Source organism: Diadema antillarum, unplaced genomic scaffold (assembly GCF_040938485.1).
Source record: "Diadema antillarum isolate AM-2024a unplaced genomic scaffold, OU_Dant_1.0 seq00001329_RagTag, whole genome shotgun sequence".
Lineage (NCBI taxonomy): Eukaryota > Metazoa > Echinodermata > Echinoidea > Diadematoida > Diadematidae > Diadema > Diadema antillarum.
In genome coordinates this window covers 352,285-375,184 of record NW_027272099.1, presented here as the reverse complement: position 1 = coordinate 375,184, position 22,900 = coordinate 352,285, and the positions used below count along the sequence as shown (strand labels likewise).

At 38.7% G+C, this 22,900-nt stretch overlaps 1 protein-coding gene across 1 annotated transcript in view; it reads left to right on the top strand.

Annotated features, from left to right (window-relative positions):
* Window positions 1–22,900, top strand: part of LOC139708376 (plexin-A4-like) — a 38,973-nt gene that overhangs the window by 7,992 nt on the left and 8,081 nt on the right. The window contains exons 2-13 of the mRNA XM_071620328.1: window positions 3,935–4,125; window positions 4,915–5,069; window positions 7,969–8,080; window positions 10,089–10,225; window positions 11,290–11,457; window positions 13,662–13,770; window positions 14,735–14,989; window positions 15,948–16,118; window positions 19,460–19,694; window positions 20,368–20,513; window positions 21,425–21,546; window positions 22,093–22,158. Coding sequence (XP_071476429.1) covers window positions 3,935–4,125; window positions 4,915–5,069; window positions 7,969–8,080; window positions 10,089–10,225; window positions 11,290–11,457; window positions 13,662–13,770; window positions 14,735–14,989; window positions 15,948–16,118; window positions 19,460–19,694; window positions 20,368–20,513; window positions 21,425–21,546; window positions 22,093–22,158 — 1,867 coding nt within the window. The remainder of the gene's footprint in view (window positions 1–3,934; window positions 4,126–4,914; window positions 5,070–7,968; window positions 8,081–10,088; window positions 10,226–11,289; window positions 11,458–13,661; window positions 13,771–14,734; window positions 14,990–15,947; window positions 16,119–19,459; window positions 19,695–20,367; window positions 20,514–21,424; window positions 21,547–22,092; window positions 22,159–22,900) is intronic.

The window sequence follows — 22,900 nt, the reverse complement described above, 5'->3', positions numbered from 1 at the left end:
TTCTTTCTATCCGTAACTCACACTTAAGAATAATTTTCAAGCACTAATTTTGGGTTTTTGCCTTTGATTATCCACAAAAAGGAGGAATGTTGAGGAGATCAGGAAAATATATATTGATGTAGATTTTGGACCTGAAGGAGCAGTTGAAGCATTGTTAAGAAACAATGCCTTATGGCATCGTTCTTATCATCAAAAATTAATAATGACAAACTCAAATGAAAATTGGAGGGGGGAAGAAAAGATGAACATAATGACATGAGACAGCTTGGTAAAGATTAAACGCTAAAATAGACAATGCAGCCTCTTTTCTCAGTTCATACTTATCCAGAGTGTGTGCTTTCTTTCCAGTACCGGTATTATTATTTAGATAGGTTAGGGGAATCCCTTTGAATTGTGTGATACATCATTTCAAAGTTTACAGTCTGCTCTTTCAGAATCTGTCCTTAAAGGACAAGTCCACCTTCATGCACATGTGGATTCAGTGAATACAACAATATCAGTAGGAAACATCACAGAAAGCTTGGAAAACATCGTACAATCCGTTCAAAAGTTATGATTTTTTAAGGTATCTGCACAGTCGCGGCTGGATGAAAAGACTACCAGTGTATGATGTCACATGCGCACATTCTAAGGAAAATAAAATGAGAATTTCACAAAACCATACTTTTTGAATAAAGTTCACATAGTTTCTTTGACTTGCTACTGACGTATAGGGTAATATTATTCCCCCTGCCTTCTGAAAGAGAAGTCGAGTATCCTTCTGTAAGCGAAAATAATTTAAGTTGAATTTTCTTTATTCATTCTTTATATCGTTGTACACATGTGACATTACAACGTATAGTAGTCTTCTCATCCAGCCTCGACTGCATGAGCAGAAACTTCAAAAATTCATAACTTTAGAACGGATTGTCCAATTTTCCTCAAACTCTCACTGATGTGTTCTACTATTGTTGCTGCATTCACTCAACCCACATGCTATAAAGGTGACAAATCTTTGTCTGGCGACTTTTTTGTTGATCAATTATACCAACCCTGATGGAAATCTCTTCAAATTCATAAGTTCTGAAGTTTCCTTTAAGATTAACCAAAATCTATATATGTAGTTGCCATGGCAACATACCACTTAACACTAATGAAAAGTATTTCAAACCTCTATACATCCCGTCGATCAGTTGTACCTATTCAAATGGAATCTCTTCCAAACTGGAAAATAGCCTCCTGTAACTAACTTCAATTAAAAAACCCTAGTTTTGGGTTACCATGGCAACGCACAAATCAACAATTATATTTGACCCCTGGTTTATACTCTTGGTACCTTCTATACAACGTTCATATCAAATTTTGTGAAAATTGAATCTTCCTACCTGGAGAAATAAACAAAAACATGATTTTTAGGAAAAGTTCATTGACCTTTGACCTTTGACCTTTGGAAAATTCACTCCAAATTCAATCAAAATATTTTACTTGTTCTCAATATTCTTCCTGCCAAGTTTTATCCAGATTGGATATTCCTGACCTGAGAAATAGCCAAAAAACCTATTTCACAAATAAAGGTCATTGACCTTTGACCTCTGACCTCCTTCCCAGCATCAATTTTCTTGGAGCACCCTATTTTTTGAGAAGGTACATCATGAAGTACCTTTGGTGAAAAAATCATGCTTTTGTCCGCCGTGTCACGATAATTTCACTAAGCCACCCCACTAACAGGAGTAAGGCAGTAAAATCACCATTTTGAAACTGCACCAATAACATCAAAGTCAAGGTCTTTGTTTTGCACAAAGTTAATTTAATGCATACTAATAGGGTTGTGCTGGGAACAGTAGGTCTGGAAAAGTCAAAGAAAACAAACATTAAGAGAGATTTCCTGCATTGCCATATGTGATGCTAATAAGTCAGACCAGATAAACACGCTTTTGCCGGGATGCAGCTTATCCTGTTCTCTGTAAAACCAAAAGAAGCACTTGTTTTAGCCGGGTGTTTTTATCCCAGTGAAACATGAGGATAGCACTTCAGTGGTTTCCTGTGGAGTGTTCTCGGAATGCGGTAGACAAGTGGCTTCCCTTGTGTTTTTGCAGCAATGGATACAACTCTGTGACCGAGGCAAGCTAGAAGTGGCTGGGAATGAGTCTCTTTTATTCGAGAGTCACCTTGGAGGAGAAGTTGTTTTGTTTCCTGCTCTTAATGTGGTTTAGAAGAAAAACAAAATTGTGCTGTTGACAATAGAGCACTTCCCTTCATAAGGATGATTTAAGATCATCATGTAGTGTCATTTATCTTTTTGTTTAGAATTACAAAAAGACAGTAGCAGACCATGGGAGTGGGTTTCCCCTTTTCTTCTGGACTTTGATCTTTTGTGTGTGTGTGTGTGTGTGTGTGTGTGTGTGTGTGTCCTATACCAAAGATTTGTTTCATTATGATTATTTATTTCATCTTTTTTTTTTTGGGGGGGGGGTGGGGTGTTTTTTGTTTGTTTTAGGGTTTTTTTGTTTTTTTTTTTTTTACAGGAACTCTTCAGTGATTTTTACTACAACAGCTATGCTCTGTACTGTCTTTGTCAATGTCAGAACTATGTTGCAGGATGTTTTATGTCTTATCACTTATTCGTTGATGTGAAATCATTTTACATAGGAGCATTGCTCATGAGTGCTATGCTTTTTTCTTTATTGGATAAAAAATGACTGGATGCTGTCAGATTTGCTTACTAAGTTCACACACTTCTATGTGGATTATTACAATTTAGTAGAGAGATTTTGGTGCAGAAGATTTAGAATGTCATTATAATATTTTTCCAAATACAGCTATGGCTTGATTTTTTTTTCTTCAGAATATCTTATGTGGAAGGGAAAGTGTAGATAAAATTGGGTCATGGGGTAAATAATGTCCTTTTCTATGGTACACTCTATGGTGCATATGACCTACAGTGTACTGTATTTTGTGGACACCGAAAGTGTGATATGGACTTATGGTATACTGGAAGAAGCCAGACCAGTTTGAAATCTGACGAAATGTTTTTCTAATGAATACTTAACATTTTTCAGATTTGATTCCCTGCAGATATGTGTACTTTGCAGTGAATGCTTAAAATTCCACAGAAAACATTAAAAGAGGGCTTCAAAAAGCTAGTTTTTGTATCCAACCTATTTTTTAGTTGCGGTAGCATTCTACGTACCTCCGTGCTTCTTGTAACGTACATTACTGATATATATCGGAAATCGGAAATTACCCTCAACACTAAAGTAAAGCAATCTTTCGAGACAAAAAATTAATACACACAACTTAATCAACATGAAAAGAAAAACAAACCTATTGATTTAAGAAACAATGTGCTTACTTAAACTTGTATCATGGATGTTACTGTGGACACCAAGCACTGTAGACATAAACTTTCATCAGAATGCATGCTATTTCAAAATGAAAATTCATAATAATGTGAGGAATGCTTGAATCTTTATACATCATCTCTTCATACCACACAAAGCAAAAATATATTTTTGATTGTTTTCTTCTCATATGAAATCATTGTTTCAGAACTTTTACACATTTTCATTGACCAGTACCGTGGAAGTACAATCATATGTATATTCACATCTGCAGAACTAATCAATGGCTCGTTCTACAGAACGTCTCAGTTATAGAGAGGGAAACTCAATGATGCGTCGTTCGATGCAATGACCACAAGTAATGATTCATGCTGGAATGTACTTTCAGATGCCTGTAGCATGTCTTCCACAAAATTCGAAACAATGACAGGCACTTCGTACATCACTGGACCAGTCCAAGTCATACAGGGTACATGTAGCTTCTCCTCTCCAAGTTTACTCTGTCAATAGATGTGAGAAAGAGTGAATAAGTAAATGCTTTAAAAACTCTGGCGTGAAATATCTTTATGCCTGTCCGTGCTCATATTGCTCCATTGACCGTATTCTTTCGGCAGTTACGCTGTACAACTGTTCGGTGGACCGAGACAGTTGCAGTCGCTGTTTGTCTCCACAAAGGTCTCCACCTGAGCTGAACTGTCAATGGTGCGGCAACATCTGCGCTTTCGGTGGCAGTTCAGTCTGCACTGCAGTTGACCCCGTCATGCAGAACACATCGACTGTTTGCGGCAATCCTAAAATTCTAGATGTAAGTGTAACACCCAATTCTGTCATCAGCTGCCACATTTTTAGTATTTTGTTCATTCTTTATTGTCTATTAGGAATGTACATGGGATATGACAGTAATCATCTGTTGTACAAGGAATGTACATGTACATAACAATTGTTGACTGCATCACTTACACGATGTACCCTATTTCAAACACAGTCCCACACAAAGATATCTGTGTGTGTGCTCTGTGTGTAGCTGAGAGAAGTTAGTGTTGGTTCATTAATGGGGAAGTTTGATGACAAATTCGCTTGTGCATTGAGTCAATGAGCCAATCAAGTACAATATATGATTCTGGATTTCCTGTTATACCATTATAAGTGAAATACCACTCCATATTTTCCAAGTTGAATTTAATGAATGACATGTAATCCGTTGAAGGGGAAAAACCTCAATTTTATTTCTTGCTTTTATTTCAGATAGGGCCTATGGTTGTAATGAAACTTCAACCAATTGTTTCACTTTATTCTAATTATGAAGTCATAGAGGGACATTTGACATTGATAGATACTCAAATGTTCTGTAAGATTCTTGTGTAACTATGATAAGAACGTATCGAACAGTGAATTGGTTGTGCCAGTTGGTTTATGAAGTGGACCTCATTTTGTAATGTGCCATTTACATGTAAGTTAACATTTCTGGCTTGTTTTTAGTGCCGTGCAGAGAATCACATAGATGCACCCGCGTGGTCTATAACTGTGTCATTTGATGTGATGAATGTATTGAAGTACCTGTGTTCTGATATGGCCACCTTGGATATTGCTGCAGCTGAAGCCTCGCAGTGGTCCCCTGGAGGGAAACACCGTGGTGATGCTCACTGGAACCGACTTTGGACAGGAATTCAGCGACATCACCTCAGTGACCATTGGAGATTTACCCTGCAGCTTGGAAGGGATGATGGAGTTCTATGATCCAGGCAGAAGGTATACATGGTGGTGATACCAGGGATGCCAGTTTTCAGGCAAAAGCCTTAAAGGAGAAGTCCGGACGATTTTGAAAAAAATTAACCAAAATCTACATAAATAAAGGACCATAATGACTAAGTTTCATTGAAAAAGACCCTCCCAACTCGCCACAATCGATTTTTTAGCATCACTAATTTTGAATCGTAACCGTTCGATTTCTGTACGCCGGCGAGAAAGATCACGTGACAGCGTGACGTTTCATCCTCACATTGCTTTTTGCTTGGAGCGTCAGCTGGCTCGGGGGAGCCCTGCTTGAGCAACGGTGATACGGGCCAAGCAAGCGGTAGTAGCGTACCGCTCAACAGTCTCTGACCACACAGCGGATGCACGCGGCATGATCTATTGCTTCATTAAAAAAAATGCCGATGTGTCAAGTGTTAGGGTGTTGTCAATACTTCAACTTTACTAGTAAGTCTTCAAATTGAAGAAATATTTCGATTTTAAATTGATATCTATCCACGATACTACCTTTCCATGATCCTGAATGCTACAACACGCAGCCCGATTACGCTGTGTGTATTGGGCTGCTGGTCGTAGTTACCGACGCGGCGCGGTGGCGGTACCAAGCTGGCGCTGGCGTTTCTTCCGCGGTTCAAGTTACATGTATACTGTCGTATTTTATCACCGTCAGACACACTTTTCAACAGTCTCGGACAACAAAAGAGGCAATAATTCTGACATTGACAGACTGATTTCAGATTGTTCACACTCAGAAGTCGAAAAAACGATCGCGGATTGTGATAGCACTTGGCAGCAGCAGACGTAAATGTATGCCTGCACAGCCCGACAACAGCTAATGCATTGTAAGTGATGGGGTGGACACTAATAAGTACGGCAGTATTATAATACATACATATTTCAATTTAAACGAAAATGTTATAGCATTGCAACTATTTTACATTAATCTTTGAAGATTTTATATAGATATATAACGAAGATTATTTGAATAAAGGAATACAGCGTTTGGCAACAGCACTCCTAAATCGGTGTACGGTCTCCTGCAGTAGCGCCGACAAGGCACACCTATGCAGGCATGCAGATACCGCCCGCAGTCAGCAGTGCAATGGGAGATCGATGCGTAGCTGGGCTTCGCTCGCGGTGCTCTCAGCTGAGGAGCTGCGCCCGATACGTCACGCGCAATGCATCCTGGGACAGATAGTACGAAGGGCAGCTCGCGACGGATTCGAACATGAAGAATTACCTTATTTTAAAAAAAAATCATAGTAAATGTATCTGATGGTCTTTTCTCGTCGGGAAAAGGGTAATAGGTTCATGAAATATTGTTCTTTACACACGAAACGGCTGATAATCGTCCGGACTTCCCCTTTAATTCAGGTCCATTCATGTACAAAGTATCATAGCTTCATGTAGATGTACACTTTTGTACTTCAGGCCCTCTTTTATTATACCCCCGCCAAACAAAGTTTGAAGGGGGTATATAGGAATCAGCGGACGGTCGGGCGGTCGGGCGGTCGGGCGGTCGGTCCGTTGCAAATCTTGCGTCGCGAACTACTTCCTCAGTTTTCAACCGATTCCCATAAAACTTGGCACAGATGTGTGCCTTGGGTTGTAGATGTGCAAGACGTATTTTTTGACAGTACCCAAAAGTACGTTGCCATGGTAACGGCATATTATGAGCAAAAATGGGTACAAATCTTGCGTCGCGAACTCCTCCCACAGTTTTTGATCAATTTTTATGAAATTAGGTACAGATGTTCATCTGAATATGTTAATGTGCAAGACACATATTTCCGCAGTGGCAAAAAGTGCGTTGCCATGGTAACGGCATGTTATTGGTAAAATATAGGGCAAAATGCTTCATGGCAAAACTGCTCTTCCAATTCTCATGGAATTCATATTGAATGTTTGTCTTAGGATATAGGTCAGCATGACACATTTCTTGACAGTGACAAAAAGTATGTTGCCATGGTAACAGCTCACATATTATGAGCCAAAATGATGGAAAATTTTGTGTTGCAAACTACTTCCTCAGTTTTTGCCCAATTTCCATGAAACTTGGTACAGATGTGTGCCTTTGGTTGTAGATGTGCAAGACGCATTTTTCGACAGTACCCGAAAGTACGTTGCCATGGTAATGGCATATTAATGGCAAGGAAAGATCTTGCGGATTTAACTACTTCCTCAGTTTTTTGACCAAAGCTTATGAAATGTTGTTTGGCGGGGGTATAAGCAGTCGCTGTAGCGACATTTCTAGTTCTAACGGGCATTGCACGATATTTCACCTATGTTCATTTCAAGATGTTTTAACTATATTCTCTGTGATAGCTTCTAGTTCTTAAAATCATCTATTTGTCTTCTTTCACATATAATGTACCACCATACTTTTGACAAGTGTAGTACTCTTTTAATAATCTAGAAACTTTAATTTCAGATTTGGTTTTAAATGAAACTTCTGTTAGTAATGTAAGACTCATTGTTATGTTAGAGGAACAAAAGAGCATAGCAGGGAAAGTAATGTTATATTCTTATGAACAACAGAAATTGAATGAAAAATATCTCCTTTTCTGCAGGGAGGGGTAATGGTCAATCCTCGGCCAGTGGTCAAGATCAATCAAATTGATCAAAATGTTCATGAAGAGCCAGTGTTCTTGTGTCATATATGAGGACTGTTTGAGAGGCAGAAGCATCTTAGTCCGCTATGCTTGCATAAAGTCAAATTGTCATACGTGTAGTTTCCATATGTGTAATATGGTCTTCCGCTTCTTGTTACTTTTCTTAAACCATATTCCTATTCCTCTTTGTTTTATTCACTCCTGTTCCTCCATGCTGCAAACAAACAAACAAACAAATCCATCCACATGCACACACACATACATACATACACTCGCACACACAGTGTGAGCTGCAAGACGTCGGCTGGAAATGAAGAGAGTGTGAGGGCAAAAATCAGTGTGACGTCAAATGGAAGGACTGTCCAAGGGACTGGCGGTCCAACATTCAGCTATGTGGTATGTTTAGATTTCTTCATTTTCATAGTAAAATTTTCTGTTTATGGGCATTCCATTTTTGTTGCTCAATTTCATTGAAATCAATTTACTATCTAACAGCCCTGCAAAATGGGCACTGTTCAGCAGATATTGATTCTCTAATAGTAGTTTTACATTTTTTGTGTGGGTACTCTGATTATGTATGGTTTGGTAGATGACAAAATGAATAGTATGATATGCTTAAAACAGAATTGAGGAAGAAAATTCAGACTAAATCTTATGGATTGTGACAAACAATTGTGAAGGAGGCACTTCCTTCTTATATGTAACCTCTTGCTCGCCAAGTACAAATTTTGGCACATCCGCTTTCTGGCCATTTGGCACAAGTGGAAGAACAAATGCATACAACAGAGTTTGTTGTTTTTCATTTGTATTGTTAACAAACACTCTCACACCACACACAGACAAACCCTTCATGCTACACACAGACAAGAGTAATGCAAACTTCCTGTATTATACTGATAATGAATGAGAGTGATAGGAACAGGTAATGGCTAGCACTGGTGTGCAATTTTTATTTGTGTGTTTGTATGTAGTAGCTCATGTTATAACCTTTGAGGTAGTCCAGCTCACTGTATATGCCAGTATATTCTGCAAGTATAATATTTCATGTTTTGAGGTGTGTAAGTGATTGACTCCAGTCACCTACAACATTGATGAAATGAGAAAGAAATACATGTGTGTATTATACCTAACCTTTCTAGAAAAATAAAATTTCCCACCTTGGAGAGATGACTTCCTACATATTTGAGTTATGAGAGGAAATTTATACAGTAGTTGCTAAATGTTTTTCGAACATTGGCCAGCTTGCAGAAAGTAAAATCACCTCATTGTGCAGAATGCAACAAGTGTGCCAGTACTGAAACTGGAAATTTGAGGGTCAGTGCTTTTAAATGTTACTCATGTTTGACATCCACAAAGTTTATTTCGAGTGCACAGCAAACACTGGATGATAATGAATAAGCCAGTTCAGAGTTAGTTCATGGGCATGTTGGTACAAATGACCTTTCTTTTTTCTCAGTACAGTAGGTTAGGGGCACACAATGCATACACTGTATGTAACAATTTATGGGATTCATCAATCTTGTTCAAACAAAGAATGAACTTGCATAGACCAGATGGCCAGAATGTTCCGTGAATTAACACTCGGGGGAAGCATCCATTTAATTATGTTGCATTGGATGTATTAACAATTTCTTTCTATTGATAGTGCCAAACATTTTTGCTGTCAGGTGGATGTGCTGGCAAGCAGCATTAATGCCCTGTATAAGGATTATATGAATAATCATTATATCACAGATGTTTGCTTATCCCAGTGGCTTTAAAAACCAACATGTCTCTTGGTACAAATGTCCTTTTGTCTGCTCTGCACAAAGTGGAACTGCAAACTTGATTATTGTCCTTTACATGTTCCTTTTATGTACAACCATAGGTATGTATCATTAATGAACAGTTGAATAAATAAATTCAGCTAACTGACCTAATGAAATACAGAATGAGTGCAGTGCCCACAAGAGTGTTATGTCTTTTGATAGTGTTATGGTGGAGATATGATGTCATTCATAGCATCAACCTTGGCTGATGTTTTCCAAATCTTCCGTTACTATACCCTGGAGATGAATGTTACTCTGCCCATAAGCATACACATTGTACATTTTTGTCTTGAAAACTTGTTCTTCATTCCTTTTATGAAGAGTTAATGGGAAAGAGCATTCTCCTGCAACAGAGTTGGTTAGGAAGGCGTCCACAGAAAAGGAGGAATGTGTTTCATACACTGCTTATGGGTTCATGCATAGGGAGTGTGTTTGTAGTTTGTTTACTTTTTCCCCCCTTTTTTTTTTTTTTTTTTTTGGAGGGGGGAGGAGGGCAAAAATCAGCTCAAGATATCTTAGGCACATCAAGCAATAGAAAGCAAGCCATCATTTCTCTGCCTTCAAATTTTAAATCTTGAAATTGAAATCTCAAACAGAACCCTACAATCAGCGATTTTAACCCCAAAATTGGTCCACTGGCTGGAGGAACAAAGGTGATCATCACAGGCACCCACCTGGACACGGGAAGTGAGATCACAGCAATGTTTGGAAATACCTCCTGTGTGTTTGAGGGGTGAGTACAAGGAAAATCAAGCATTTCTCGCAGCTCATCTCTTTCCTTTACCGACATGAAAAGTGTGAGTATGCTCACTCATTTGTCTGACAAGAGTTGCCTTCTTCATAGTCAACTTCCTGCCAAACGTAGACAATTCATCAGGACATTGCCCGAGAAACTCGGTCTGAAGATGACGATTTTCATGAATACAGTAAACTATTTTGCAGAGACTGTGCTGTTTCTTTACCATCAGTATGCATGTACATTGTAGCTCACAAAGAGCTGATGAAGATTATTGACAGTATTCTGCTGTGTTCATGTTGAGGAGTAAGAATGTGTGAACACCCGTCTGAAATCTTTGGTTGGCTCTTGCAGAAACTACCTTTTAACTGTAAGGGAATGCAATCACAGATTTTAAGTGGGCTTTATGAACCTAAAGATACATCATAGTTCAATTGCTGTAGCAATTATGAACTATATTTGAACTATTATGAAGACCTTTTTATGTACAGTTCGACCTCGATTATCCGGCCTCCTTTTATCTGGAAATCTCTATTATCCGGACGCGTTCACGCAGTGAAGGACTTTTTTTTTTTCATCCAAAAATTGAGAAAAAACAGTGACTTTAAACTCAATTAAAATTTCTACAAAACTCACACGATTTACCTACAATATTCCCGACAGAACTAACATAAATTCACATCATTATCATCGTAAAAGTAAGCAGTCATCACCACCGTTGCGGGGTATGCTATCTGCCTAGCTGCCAGTGCACTGGAACGGCAGCTTGGATGGCAGCTATATACATTAATATTGTGTCTCCCATATCCGGCCAATTCGCTTATTCGGATGAGCGCCGGTCCTGACATGGCCGGATAATCGAGGTCGAACTGTACCTGCCTTTTGTACTTCTGAGTTTCTTCTCCCCCTCATATCTCCCCATTTTTTTTTTTTTTTTTTTGGCCAAGGCATGCACTGATCTGAGTTGAGATTTTGTTCCATTGTTGTGTCATAAATGTGTTATCCTTGTCCATTTCATTATTTTGTTGTTGTTGTTGTTGTTGTGTGCGTTAATCATTCAGGGATAAAACAAATGAAAAGGCCACCTGCAGGACCACAGAGGGGGAGTCCCTGGTCAGGGTTCCCCTCACTATCTACTTCGACGGTGCCCCACGCCATTCTACGGACCTCTTCACCTTCCAGTCGAATCCAGTGATCACTTCCCTCTCAACGGAGAAGACCATTGTTGCGTAAGTCTTTCCCATCGATATGCCTCTCTCTCTCTCTCTCTTTGCCCAGGATGTGGGGAGTTCCTCGTGACCAAAATATGTTTGTGGTCGTGCATGTCGAAAGGTGGTGTGTTCAACCGTATGTCACATTGGACTCTAGTATCCGCTCCACCCTGGACAATCTGACATCCGTGTCTAGTATGATTCTTGTCATGGCACAGCAGGCTGACTTGATACAAGTGGCACCATGTATGCAAGCAAAATGCCCTATTCTCCATGATGGTGTTTTTGCACAATCAGATATGATCATTCTCTGCAAAGTAGTGTATATTTCATCCAAGAATATTATGAAAACATGAAAGTATGGCTTTAAGGATGGATTTTCCAATGCAATATTCCATTTGTTTTTGTTTGTTTTCTTTATTGCAATTTCCCCATTATGGGTGTCCTCTTCCACATATAACCATATATCATACATGAAGAATAGCAATTGAATCAATTTTGGAGGGCTTCACTGTTAACAAATGGTATTGCCAGTGCATTGTCAGTGCAGTGTATTGTGTGACATTTGTCAAGAAAAAAAAAAATCATTATTTGCAAGATGATCCCAATAGGTAATTTCCAATTGCCTATCGCTATGTCTGTGAATATAAGAGATTACGTTTTGATTTCTTCCTTCCTTCCTGTATGAATAGCCACACTGACTGTATTCCGCTGTAATTTCATTATTCCCCCCCTTTTTCCTTTTTGCCACTTCCTCACAGGATGTGGCATAAAGTCAAGTTTTGGTAGCTCCCAGGTAGTTCACTGCCATGCAAGTCTTGATGTGATTTATTGCAGCTGGAAAAGAATAAAGTTACATGGAGACTAAATGTGTTCAATGTTGAAGGAAAAGTAAACTTTAGATTGTAATTCAGTGTATGTAATTCAACTATTTGATTCTTCAATAAAAATGGAAAGCAATACATTAAATCACTGGGGTTTTTTTTTCCGCCGCTACAGACCTATCCCATATTTCTTCACACTTCCATTTTAAGCTTTTGCAGCGTGTAACAAAGTGGCCCCATTTGTAGTTTTCATTCATTGATTGAAACTTATTTCTCCGAGTGTTATGAAAATGTTACCGTCTTCCATGCCTTTTAATGTATGGTTATATGTTTTCTGTAAATTTACTTATATTTTCGCTGTGGTTTCTTTAATTTTTATAGCCAATGGTTTCTTTTATAGTGTTACAACTGAAATAATATTGCATCAAGTACATCGTACATCAATGAAAATGTACCCTATTGAAGAAAATGGTATTGAATAATATATATCGTTGCTGGGGCGACAAGACCTCGTATCTACAAAATGTCAAATGTTCAGGAGAGCAATAAAACATGGCAGCCAAAGCACTATATCAAATGGGAGAACCTTCCCATTGACAGGAAAGGACATCACTTAACTGATTATTTGACCATAAATAAAACAAAGTCATTTTCACCAAAATTTCAGATACGAGGTCTTCTCGCCCCAATGACGATATATGCATTTCCTTTTTGTAAAAAGCATGTGAACAAAACAAATATCAATGATATGGACAATGAATGATTGAAATGAAAGGAAATATTCATTCTATTACATGTATATAACAGTCCTGATAGATTTGCTTATATTTTATAGATACTTGCGGATGCAAGCATCATAAATAATGAACTTTAAAGCTGTAACCATTCATTTTGACATTATATAAGGCAGGGATGAGAGACTTAAAAGGTAAATGCAGGTGTATGTTCTAGCATTTTCTTGTCATTATCCACAAACCTTATTTTAGTTATGCTGAATTTTTAATTTCAATTTCATTTTAGTATTTTTAGTAGAGGAAAACTGATTTTTCCCAGCAAGAACATTCATATTCTATTGTTAAGTGTGTCACAGGAAAGTAATGGATTCCATGACCTGGGAGCTTATACACGTACGCAATCTTGTACTAAGGTTTTCTTTTCATGTGACTTTTGAAAAAATGTTCTTCAGGTCGTGTAAATGTTATTATACATGTAAGTGTGTTGTGCCTTGCCAGTGGTAGAGTTTATCAAATAATTTGAGCATGCCAAAGGTATGATAATGCTGCATAGTTTTGGAATATATATGAATGATAATACCTTCATTTGAACATTCTTCAGTTTCAATAGAAAAGAAAGAAGCAAGCAAGCCAGCTTAAGTCCTTCAAACTTCTCTCATTTCAGTGGAGGTACACGGATTGTGGTGACTGGTACCGGGTTTGATGCCATACAGTCTGCTTCCCTAGTTGTCTCTCTGGTGGGCGGTAATGGTGAAAACTACAGTTTGAGAGGGGTAAGTCTACCAAGAGATCTCCCACCACCCTGTTTCTAGCATACCTTGTATACATTCAAGGCTCGAATATACATGGCAAAGGATCGGAAGTCCATAATACATAAATATGAGATTGCATGCCCCATTTATACAGGGAATTTTGAGTGTTCCACGAGCGCTCCTAAACCCCTCTGAACTCAGTATGAATGGACAATCAGGCCCTTTAGCACCCAAAGTTATGACCTCTCAAAGCTAGGCTTCGGAGCACTTCTGAAGCACTCTAAACTCTGTATAAATGGTCACCAATTTTTAGAGTACTCCTGGGGCCCGTTTCATAAAACTTGTCATTAGTGACAAGTTGTCATAGATAATATGACAAGCTACTGAAACCCTTGCGTCTGATCTGCCTTCTCCCCACCCAAGACATGCATTGGTGAATGATTTACAAGGCATATATGTATCATTCGTGTTCAGTAGAGTAATCAATTAGTTGTGTGTCAATCAACAAATACTCTCTAATGGTATTAAATGTATGTCTCTGAGTCATCCATTAAAATATCATTGTGTAAAGTACTATCCATCTGAAAATGAAATAGATGATTCCAAATTGGTAGCAGCCATATTGTTATTGCTGTTGGATGGGGGGAGGGGGAGGAGAGAGATTAAGCCAAGTTAGCTGGAGTAAGAAAAGGCCTCGACTCTTCTGTTTGAAGGAATAGAATTTTTGATGTTCAAACTTCAAATGTCAAAATTAAGTTAGACGTACTCTATCATGATTGGAATATAAAGAGGGATAATATTTGCAGCTACTTCCAGCTGATGGAATGGCAATCATTCTTTTGAATGTAGCTTCCATATTTTTTTTTTTCATTTTTGCATATAATTGTAAAGAAATGACTTTGTACATATTAGGCAGGAGAAGGGCGATGGACAATTCACCCAGTGTGTTTTTGTATGTTCATCTTTGCTTTTGTTGGGTATCCAGCCTTGTTATCCAAACAACGCCACCACCATCACCTGCACCTCCCCAGCCATACCCACAGCGGGCCTTTACAATATGGCCCCGGGCAGTCGTAGGAGACGGGCCACCGAAGTAAGTGAGATGGCCAGAGGGACCATGACTTTAATCCTGGATGGACACAACATCACCTTGGACAATGAGTTGGTGTACTATCGCAACCCAGTCTATGATGCATTCGAAGATGGAGTGGTAGACTATGGTGAAACCATCGTGATCAAGGTGAGTCCACTGAACAAAATTTGATACTTTCTTTCTATTGCCCTCCTCTTTTTGTTTGGCACATCAAGTGTAATTATGTGTAGTAGCTGATAATTGAAGCAAGTCTTTGCATGAAACATGACTGTTGAGTGGAAAGCAAAAAGCCATCAAGTTTTTGAAAGGGATATTGTACTTTCAGTGCAACTTGATCACAAACACATTATCATGTTCACCATGAGTCATCTTATTAATTTGCAGAGCCCATATTTGTATGGTAGACTTTGATAAATGCACATGCACAGACACAAAAGTGTAGCTCACCGTTATAAGGGAATGAGTTCTGAAGGAGAGTGACATTTAATTTATAAAATGGATGTCAACCATCCATGGCAGTCATGTACAATGGGTATAACATTTTGTACATACACTGTACTCTATATAATTTTCAAAATACACTTCTACCATGTCTGTGGTGCACTGAATCGTGATATGACATTAGACATTAAAAATTCACCAAATACTGCACTGTACATGCCATAGATAATTTTGTAGAAACTAATAATCAATACTTTCCAATTTAAAGTGATACCATATAACATTGGGGCACTTGGCTAGTCAAACCATGCATATGTATTGTCAGCATGCAGAATTTACAGTAAATTATGTTTGTTTGTTTGTTTATTTTCTTCAACCTTATATTACGATAGCACCACTTTCTAGTTTGATAAATTTTGTGATAACTTTGCTGAATGTTTAACTTGCAAGCTATGAAATGCAGTCTTTCCGAATGTCAGCCTCTTCACCAAAATGGCACCTGAACTAGGAAGTTTGTATTTGGCAAATAATGTTTGCAGACCATTCATAAGACCCATTATATTGCTCTCTCTGTCTTCATGTCTCTGTGTCCACCTGTCTCTGTCTGTCTGTCTGTCTGTCTGTCTGTCATTCCTTCTCTTTCTCAACACATTGATGCCCACAGGGAAAGTATTTGAATGCTGCAAGCACCAAGGAAGATGTAGTTGTTGAAGTGGGCATTGATAATGGTACGATTTTGAGTCTTGGGCCAGAGGTGCTGCTCTTCACACCACCCCCGAAGCAGCCGCAGCTCAGGACCGATAACAACAGCACAAAGAACATGCCTCTCGTTGTGGTAAGTCTTGACTGTGCAGCATATACATGTAGAGAATATCCATCATTCCTCACACAGTACGTTTCATTTTGTTCCTTTATTTATTCTCAGCTCATGCTTCAGCCCTAGGACTGTTCTTTCGCAGGCCATGCAGATGAAAATACAGCACAAATACAAAACAGAAATGCAAAAAAAATAGACGTTAAGAATCAGATAAACACTCAGATGAATGGATTGATCAAACTACTAACACATAAAAACAATGAAACATATAGATTGTATGAGCTTGATTTACGTTTTGCTCTGATATTATTGTGAGTATCTTTCACTTTTGCAAGTGGAAATCCAGTAGCATGAATTTTGCAAGGTTGGTGCACGCTGAAGCAGACATTTCCTGTCCTGTCACATAATGTTGCTTTTACTTGTTATCATGTCTTCCTCACAAGTTCCTTTGAGTTGTGACAATGTGCAGTGTGAGCTGGAATAAAAGAAAATTAGTTGTTTGTCTGAGCACATTTCATACAAAAAAAAAAAGAATTCAAAACTCTGAAGGGAGCAGAAAACATGCAGTGTTTTCATAATGAACAGGGGAGTCAGATTTTGCAAATCTTGTGTTTGTGGAAATTGGAGGCAAGAAAGGCCCTGCTAATATCTTCCAAATCAATTCTAATTCCTGTCTTATCATACAGTCATTGATGTCAGCATTTTGCTCTGTCTTATATTCATATTCAGGCGAAACAAGTTACACTTTGTTGGAATGGAAGAAAAACTTTTTTACCGCATTTGCATATCATGGGAAATGTTAGCGATGCAACAGGATTCATGTGCTTTGTGGTCTGCATTTGGGTTTGTGACAGATGTAATACAGTGTGGGGACATGTATTAACCCGTTGAGGATGAGTCCCGAGTATACTCGGGCAAGTGTCTATGGGAAGTGCGTGTTGTAGCAAAATCAGCCCGTCCTCAATGGATTAACAGACAGTGTGGATTTGACAAACAAAGGAAACCATAAGCTGATAACGAGGACGATTGGTTGTTGCCACGTAATTGCGGGATCCTGTTCAAGACGAACCCCGTCATTAGAGAGGTCAATCACTGAGTGTGGTTCCCATTGCGGCTGGGTGTTTTGTTTTTTGCCGGCAGCGGGGGGAAAGGAAGTGATTCTACCGCCTGCTTGCGTGATGGTCACACTCTGCTTGTTTTAAATCTGCTGACAGCCATTGTTGTGATCTTCAAAGCAGCTGGCTCGTTTGTTTTGAAGGCCGTTCACTCTACAAACTTGGGTCATGTGGTGGTTGAATGGGGGGCCCCTCTTGAACCATGTCCTCTAATTATATATGAGGAAGTACTTCCTGTGGGAATAACCTAGTAGCTTTGTTTGATCTACAATATGAGTTATGCGGCATCATAGCACCATGATTGATGATGGCAATCACTACCCCTATTGAGCGGCATATACATGTACAGTGTGTTCCCAAAAAAATTACAACGGGGCCCTCCGCAATGATATCTTTAAAAATAGTTAATCAATCTAAATACAAATTCAGGGTATGAAATTATAACTCATTGCCCACATCTTGCAGAAAACCCCACTCGATTTGCTTCACTGGTCAAAGAGAAATACGGAATTTTGTAGAGGATGTCGGGAATCTCTTCTGTCCAAGTTCTGTCTATTATTCACACACAAGATTATCGAAATGCTAAACTCGGAAGAATCCGATTCATGACATGCTTTACAACAATCCACATTTCTCTGTGACCTCTTATCCAAATCGAATGGGGATTTCTGCGAAATAGAGCTAAGATGTTCTATTTTAAGACCCTGAAGTAGCATTTTAAAAATGAAATCATATTGGGCGTTATCAATGAGAAAATCTGATTGTAATTTTTGGGGGACATACTGCAGTAAGTCGCCCAAAAAATTACAATAAGATTTTCGAATTGATAACACCCAATATGATCAACCTGTCTAAGTGCTACTTCAGGGTCTTAAAATATAACATCTTTAGCCCTTTTTTGCAGAAAACCCCATTCAATTTGGTTAAGCAGTCACAGAGAAATGTGGATTGTTGTAAAGCATGTCATGAGTCTGATTCTTCCAATTTTAGCAATTCAATGCTCTTGTGTGTGAATAATAGACAAAATTTGGACAGAAGAGATTCCCGACATCCTCTACAAAATTCCTCATTTCTCTTTGACCACTGAAGCAAATCACATGGGGTTTTCTTTAAGATGTGGGCAATGAGTTATAGTTTCATACCCTGAATTTGTAGTTAGATTGATTAACTATTTTTAAAGATATCATTGCGGAGGGCCCCGTTGTAATTTCTTTTGGGACATACTGTATATGATTATATATATGCACCACAGATGTTATGTTGTAGGTGAAATATTTTCATATTTTAAAGTCTGGTTCCATTTCTCTTAAAGTGAATATCAATATATCAAGAGTGAATGATCACATGTGTGATGGTACGAGATTTCAGGCCAGGTGAAAAATTCAACATTCAATGAATGAATTGCACCATTGAAGACTATACATGGTTTGTTTTATGCAACACCTCACAGATTCTTGAATTAAGTTCAGAAACGACATCCATTTTTTTTTTTTCATGAAAGGCAAATGAGTAGCACATTCACAGTCGGTTGCATGTATTAACCCTAAACAGGCTGGGCTTTTTGGGGTGTTCTGAGGCTGGGGGACTTTTTAGGATTAAACCGATTGGTTGAAGTTATTTACAGGACTGTTGAGTGCCAGAATGCGCCTTTGTAACTGTAATGTGTGCAGCAAAGGTTTGTTTATTGTGACATCAGAGTCATGCAATGAAACAAAACCATGAATTGATCCGTGATTTAAAGATGGGAGTCAATGGAAGTTGATGACATCACCCATGCAATATGGGTGACAGCGACAATGTGCAGTAGTATGTCATGTGATGAGCAATCAACCAATTGGATAGTACAATTCTTTTAGGTGTTGTATAATTGGAACTGTAATGCATGGTAGTGGTGGTGATATTTATGGCAATATTAGCAGTAGTTGTAACAATAATGGCTTGATATTATGATAGTCATAGCAGAAGAAGTAATAACAAAAGTTGTAGTGGAAATACAAGTAGTAGGAGGAGGAGACGGCAGTGGTACACCTGTAGTAGTTATAGCATCTGAAGTATGGTAGTAGTTGTATAAATGGTGGTAAAAGAAGAAATAGACACAATAGTCTTTTTTTTTTTGAAAGAGAGATGACTGTAACAATACAATGCTTTGCAGAATAAAGTTATTGAAATGGCAATACCTACAGTGTATAAGCACATCTTCAACAAGCCTCTACTTTGGTCACACGTACATTGTATACCTACCAGGTGCGACATGGGACTTCACATGTCATTGGCTACATTGACTACTCCAAGGTCAAGGACAACTCCATGATGACCATGATCATCATCATCAGTGCCATCGGAGGCACCATCGTCATCATCGTCCTCATCTTCATCTGCCTCTACTTCACCTCCAAGAGGAACTTCAAGAAGGAGCTGGCCAGGGTGGAGATTGCAATGGCCGAGATGGAGGACACATTCAAGAATGAGGCCACCAAAGGTACTTTGTAACAGGGGGAGGGAGGCAGAATTTGAATAGGTGTGTGTGTGTTGATGGGGGGGGGGGGGGGGGGGGGGAGGAGGGGTTGCCAATTTATGTAGTATTTATGGTAAGTGTTTTAGGCAAGTTATGTATAATCTCAAAGCCATCAGTTAGAAGAATTGAAAATACCCTAGCCAGAAATCAATGGAAAGTGACTTCAGATTTTGAAAAGTTGGATCACATGTAATGCAGGATGCAGAGTGGTCTTTCATTTCAAGGAAATGAAATTCATAAATAACTGTGAAATGTAATAGGTCAAGAGGTAACATAAGATTATGAGTACAAATTTCTTATCAAAAGTAGCTGAAGAGGCTGTCTTTTTTCCTCCATGTTTTCATGGCAATTTTAGGGGGGGGGGGGGAAATGCAGACTTCTTCAGAATTTCCTTTGCTATATGATATAGCAGGGCTTTTTAGAAGTTTTGGTGGCCAGACATTAAATTTTTAGTGGCCCCATGCTTCTGGGCCATCACTAATGTTGAGCCCTGCCTATAGAGAGATTTTTTTACACTGTCTGTACAACTCTTCTTTAAAGTGGCACAGTCCACAGAGGATAGAGAGAGAGAGAGAGATGGTGGGATGGAGAGAGCAGCCATTTTGTGATGCTGTTCTGCCCTTCTATCCCCCATCAGCTTTCATCGACATCCAGCAGGACATGACGGGCATCAAGGACCAGCTGAAGGACCTGGGCGGCATGCCATTCGTCAGCAGCCAGGACTACGTGCGCAACATGCTCTTTGTTGGCCAGGGCATGCAGCCTCTCACCGTCGATCCTCAGGTGAGAACCTATGTCGAGTCAGATCAGGCAAGAACTGGAGGGATGAGCTTCAAACATGCATCTCAGTGATTTTTTTTTTCAAATACACATTTCTTTTAATAGGTTTAATTACATGGCAAGCAGAAATGTTTAACTTCACATCATAATTGAGAAGTTAATAATCAGGTGGCATACTTTGACTAGCTTGCATTAATTATGAATTTATTTGTTGATAGGTATTTTTTCATAGCTAAACCTGTGATGGTTCCAGTCAAGAAAAATGCTAATTTTTGTAACCATTTATATACTTTAGGCTGTACGGTTTGAAGTATGAAATATAGGATGCATATCTGTAATATATAAGTTGTGATATCTGCATGGTACCAGACCAATAGTTTTCTGGCCTCTTATGTTTTTATTGCAATTGATTGACAAATTGGCTTTCATTGACTTAAATAAAGGAGAGATCATTCAATATTTTTAGAAGTAGCCACGAATAAATCATGGACAGACATGCTCAGGTTGATTACGAACCAATAATCTCCTGATCACCGGACAGGCATTCAAGAGACTATCGAACTTTCGCCAACAGCCAGTACTGGCTCTTCTCCCTTAAAGCAGCAGGTTCTGCATATTTATTCAAATTTATAAGTTCTTGCATTGAGTTATTTTATTGCAGCTGGTTGACAAATCATTGTGTTTGTTTTGTGTTGTCTCTTTCCCTTTTGATCAGTCTTTTATCGTTAATAAAGTTTGTGTCATTGATTTCTGCATGTCATGCACAGAATAAGAAGTGTTAGCCTAGTTTAAGGCATCAGCATACTTGACTTCAAATTCTCAGTTCATTCTAACCAAGGGTTTATCAGCGGTGTACAGTAATATGTATCTTTATGTTGACATGCATGCTTTTGTCGTTCTGAAATTTGGCACAGCTTCCCGAGGAGAACCTCAAGAAGGCGATGACAGATTTCTCCAAACTGCTCAACAACAAGGACTTCCTCTTGGTCTTCATACGCTCCCTTGATGAGGACAAGAAACTCCAGATGAAAGAGAGGTACATAGGCTTGTGTATTCAAAGCTGGAGAAAGTTTTAGTGCTGCTCTTGCTACTATTGTGCTCTGTCTTTTGGTTGTGATGCTTGTGGTGATAAGTTTTTGGCAGTTGTGTAGAAATGGTTTGCTGGTAAAAAAAAAGAAAAGATAAAAAAAAATAATAAAGGAGAGATACCAGTAAAAACAGGATTCCTTTTCTTTTCTCCTTTTTTTTTTACTGTATATCAGAAAGTGTATTGAATCATAATGATATATATTGAGTGATTTGACGGAAAGGCTTAGATAGGATGGGCGAAAGATTTCTGCTTTTGTATAGCACAATGTATTTGAAAAACATGATATATTGTGTGTAGTTGATGCCATTCACTGACCTGACTTGTAGTCATCGGAGATTAGCCCTAACTAGGACAGTGCCTCACACATTACTTTCAGTGCCTGTGACATGAGAACGACCCTGTTGCTGACTTTGAAAATGGAATGTTTGGCTATGTTGTTATAGAACATTCTATGAAGTGACTACTCACATGATTTCTACTCTTCTTTTTCAGGCAAAACATTGCATCGCTGCTCACAGTTGTGCTCGTACTGGAAGGAAAGCTGTCGTATCTAACAGAGTAAGTAGTAGATATTATTTGACCATAATGTTTTTTGTGCTTCAGTCTGACATAATATTGCTTGATATTTATTTCTTTTTGTAATCAAACTACAGTTAAATTGTTAATGTTTTCATACTTTGTGGCACCTTAAATTACATTCAGTAAACTTTGCTTGAATTGAGGTCCTTGGGACAGGAGGAAATGCCCCAAGAGGGAAGGGGTATTGAACCTCGCCAGGGTCAAATGTGTTTGATTCCTGCATGATTATTACCTCCGCCAAGGGAGGGGGATAAATGTTTTCATCTGCATTCTTGTTTGTCCATGTGCAAAATAACTCAAAAAGTTGTGAACGGATTTGAATGAAACTTACAAGTCAGGTTGAGAATGACACAAGGAACAGATGATTGAATTTTGCTTATGTTTCAGGAATTTTCATGGATTTTATGAAGGATTTTCAATATTTTGGCAGTTAGGGTCAATGAACTTAGGAGTTCAAGTTGCATATTTTTTATGGTTTGCATATACACACCAAAGTGCATGCTCTAGTTTCTACTAGGGTGAGGCGCGCTGCGCAGCTGGAAGTTGATGACATAACAAAAGGTTTTTATATTGGGAAATTGGGTAATTTTCAGCATGCATATGTATGGGTGGAAATCACTGACCTCTATGGAAGAACAAGATCAATGGTAGAATTGAGCTTGAAAGTACTTGGCGGAGGTCTGTGCTTTCAGAGTGCTTCTGTGGTTACTTTTTTTCTTTA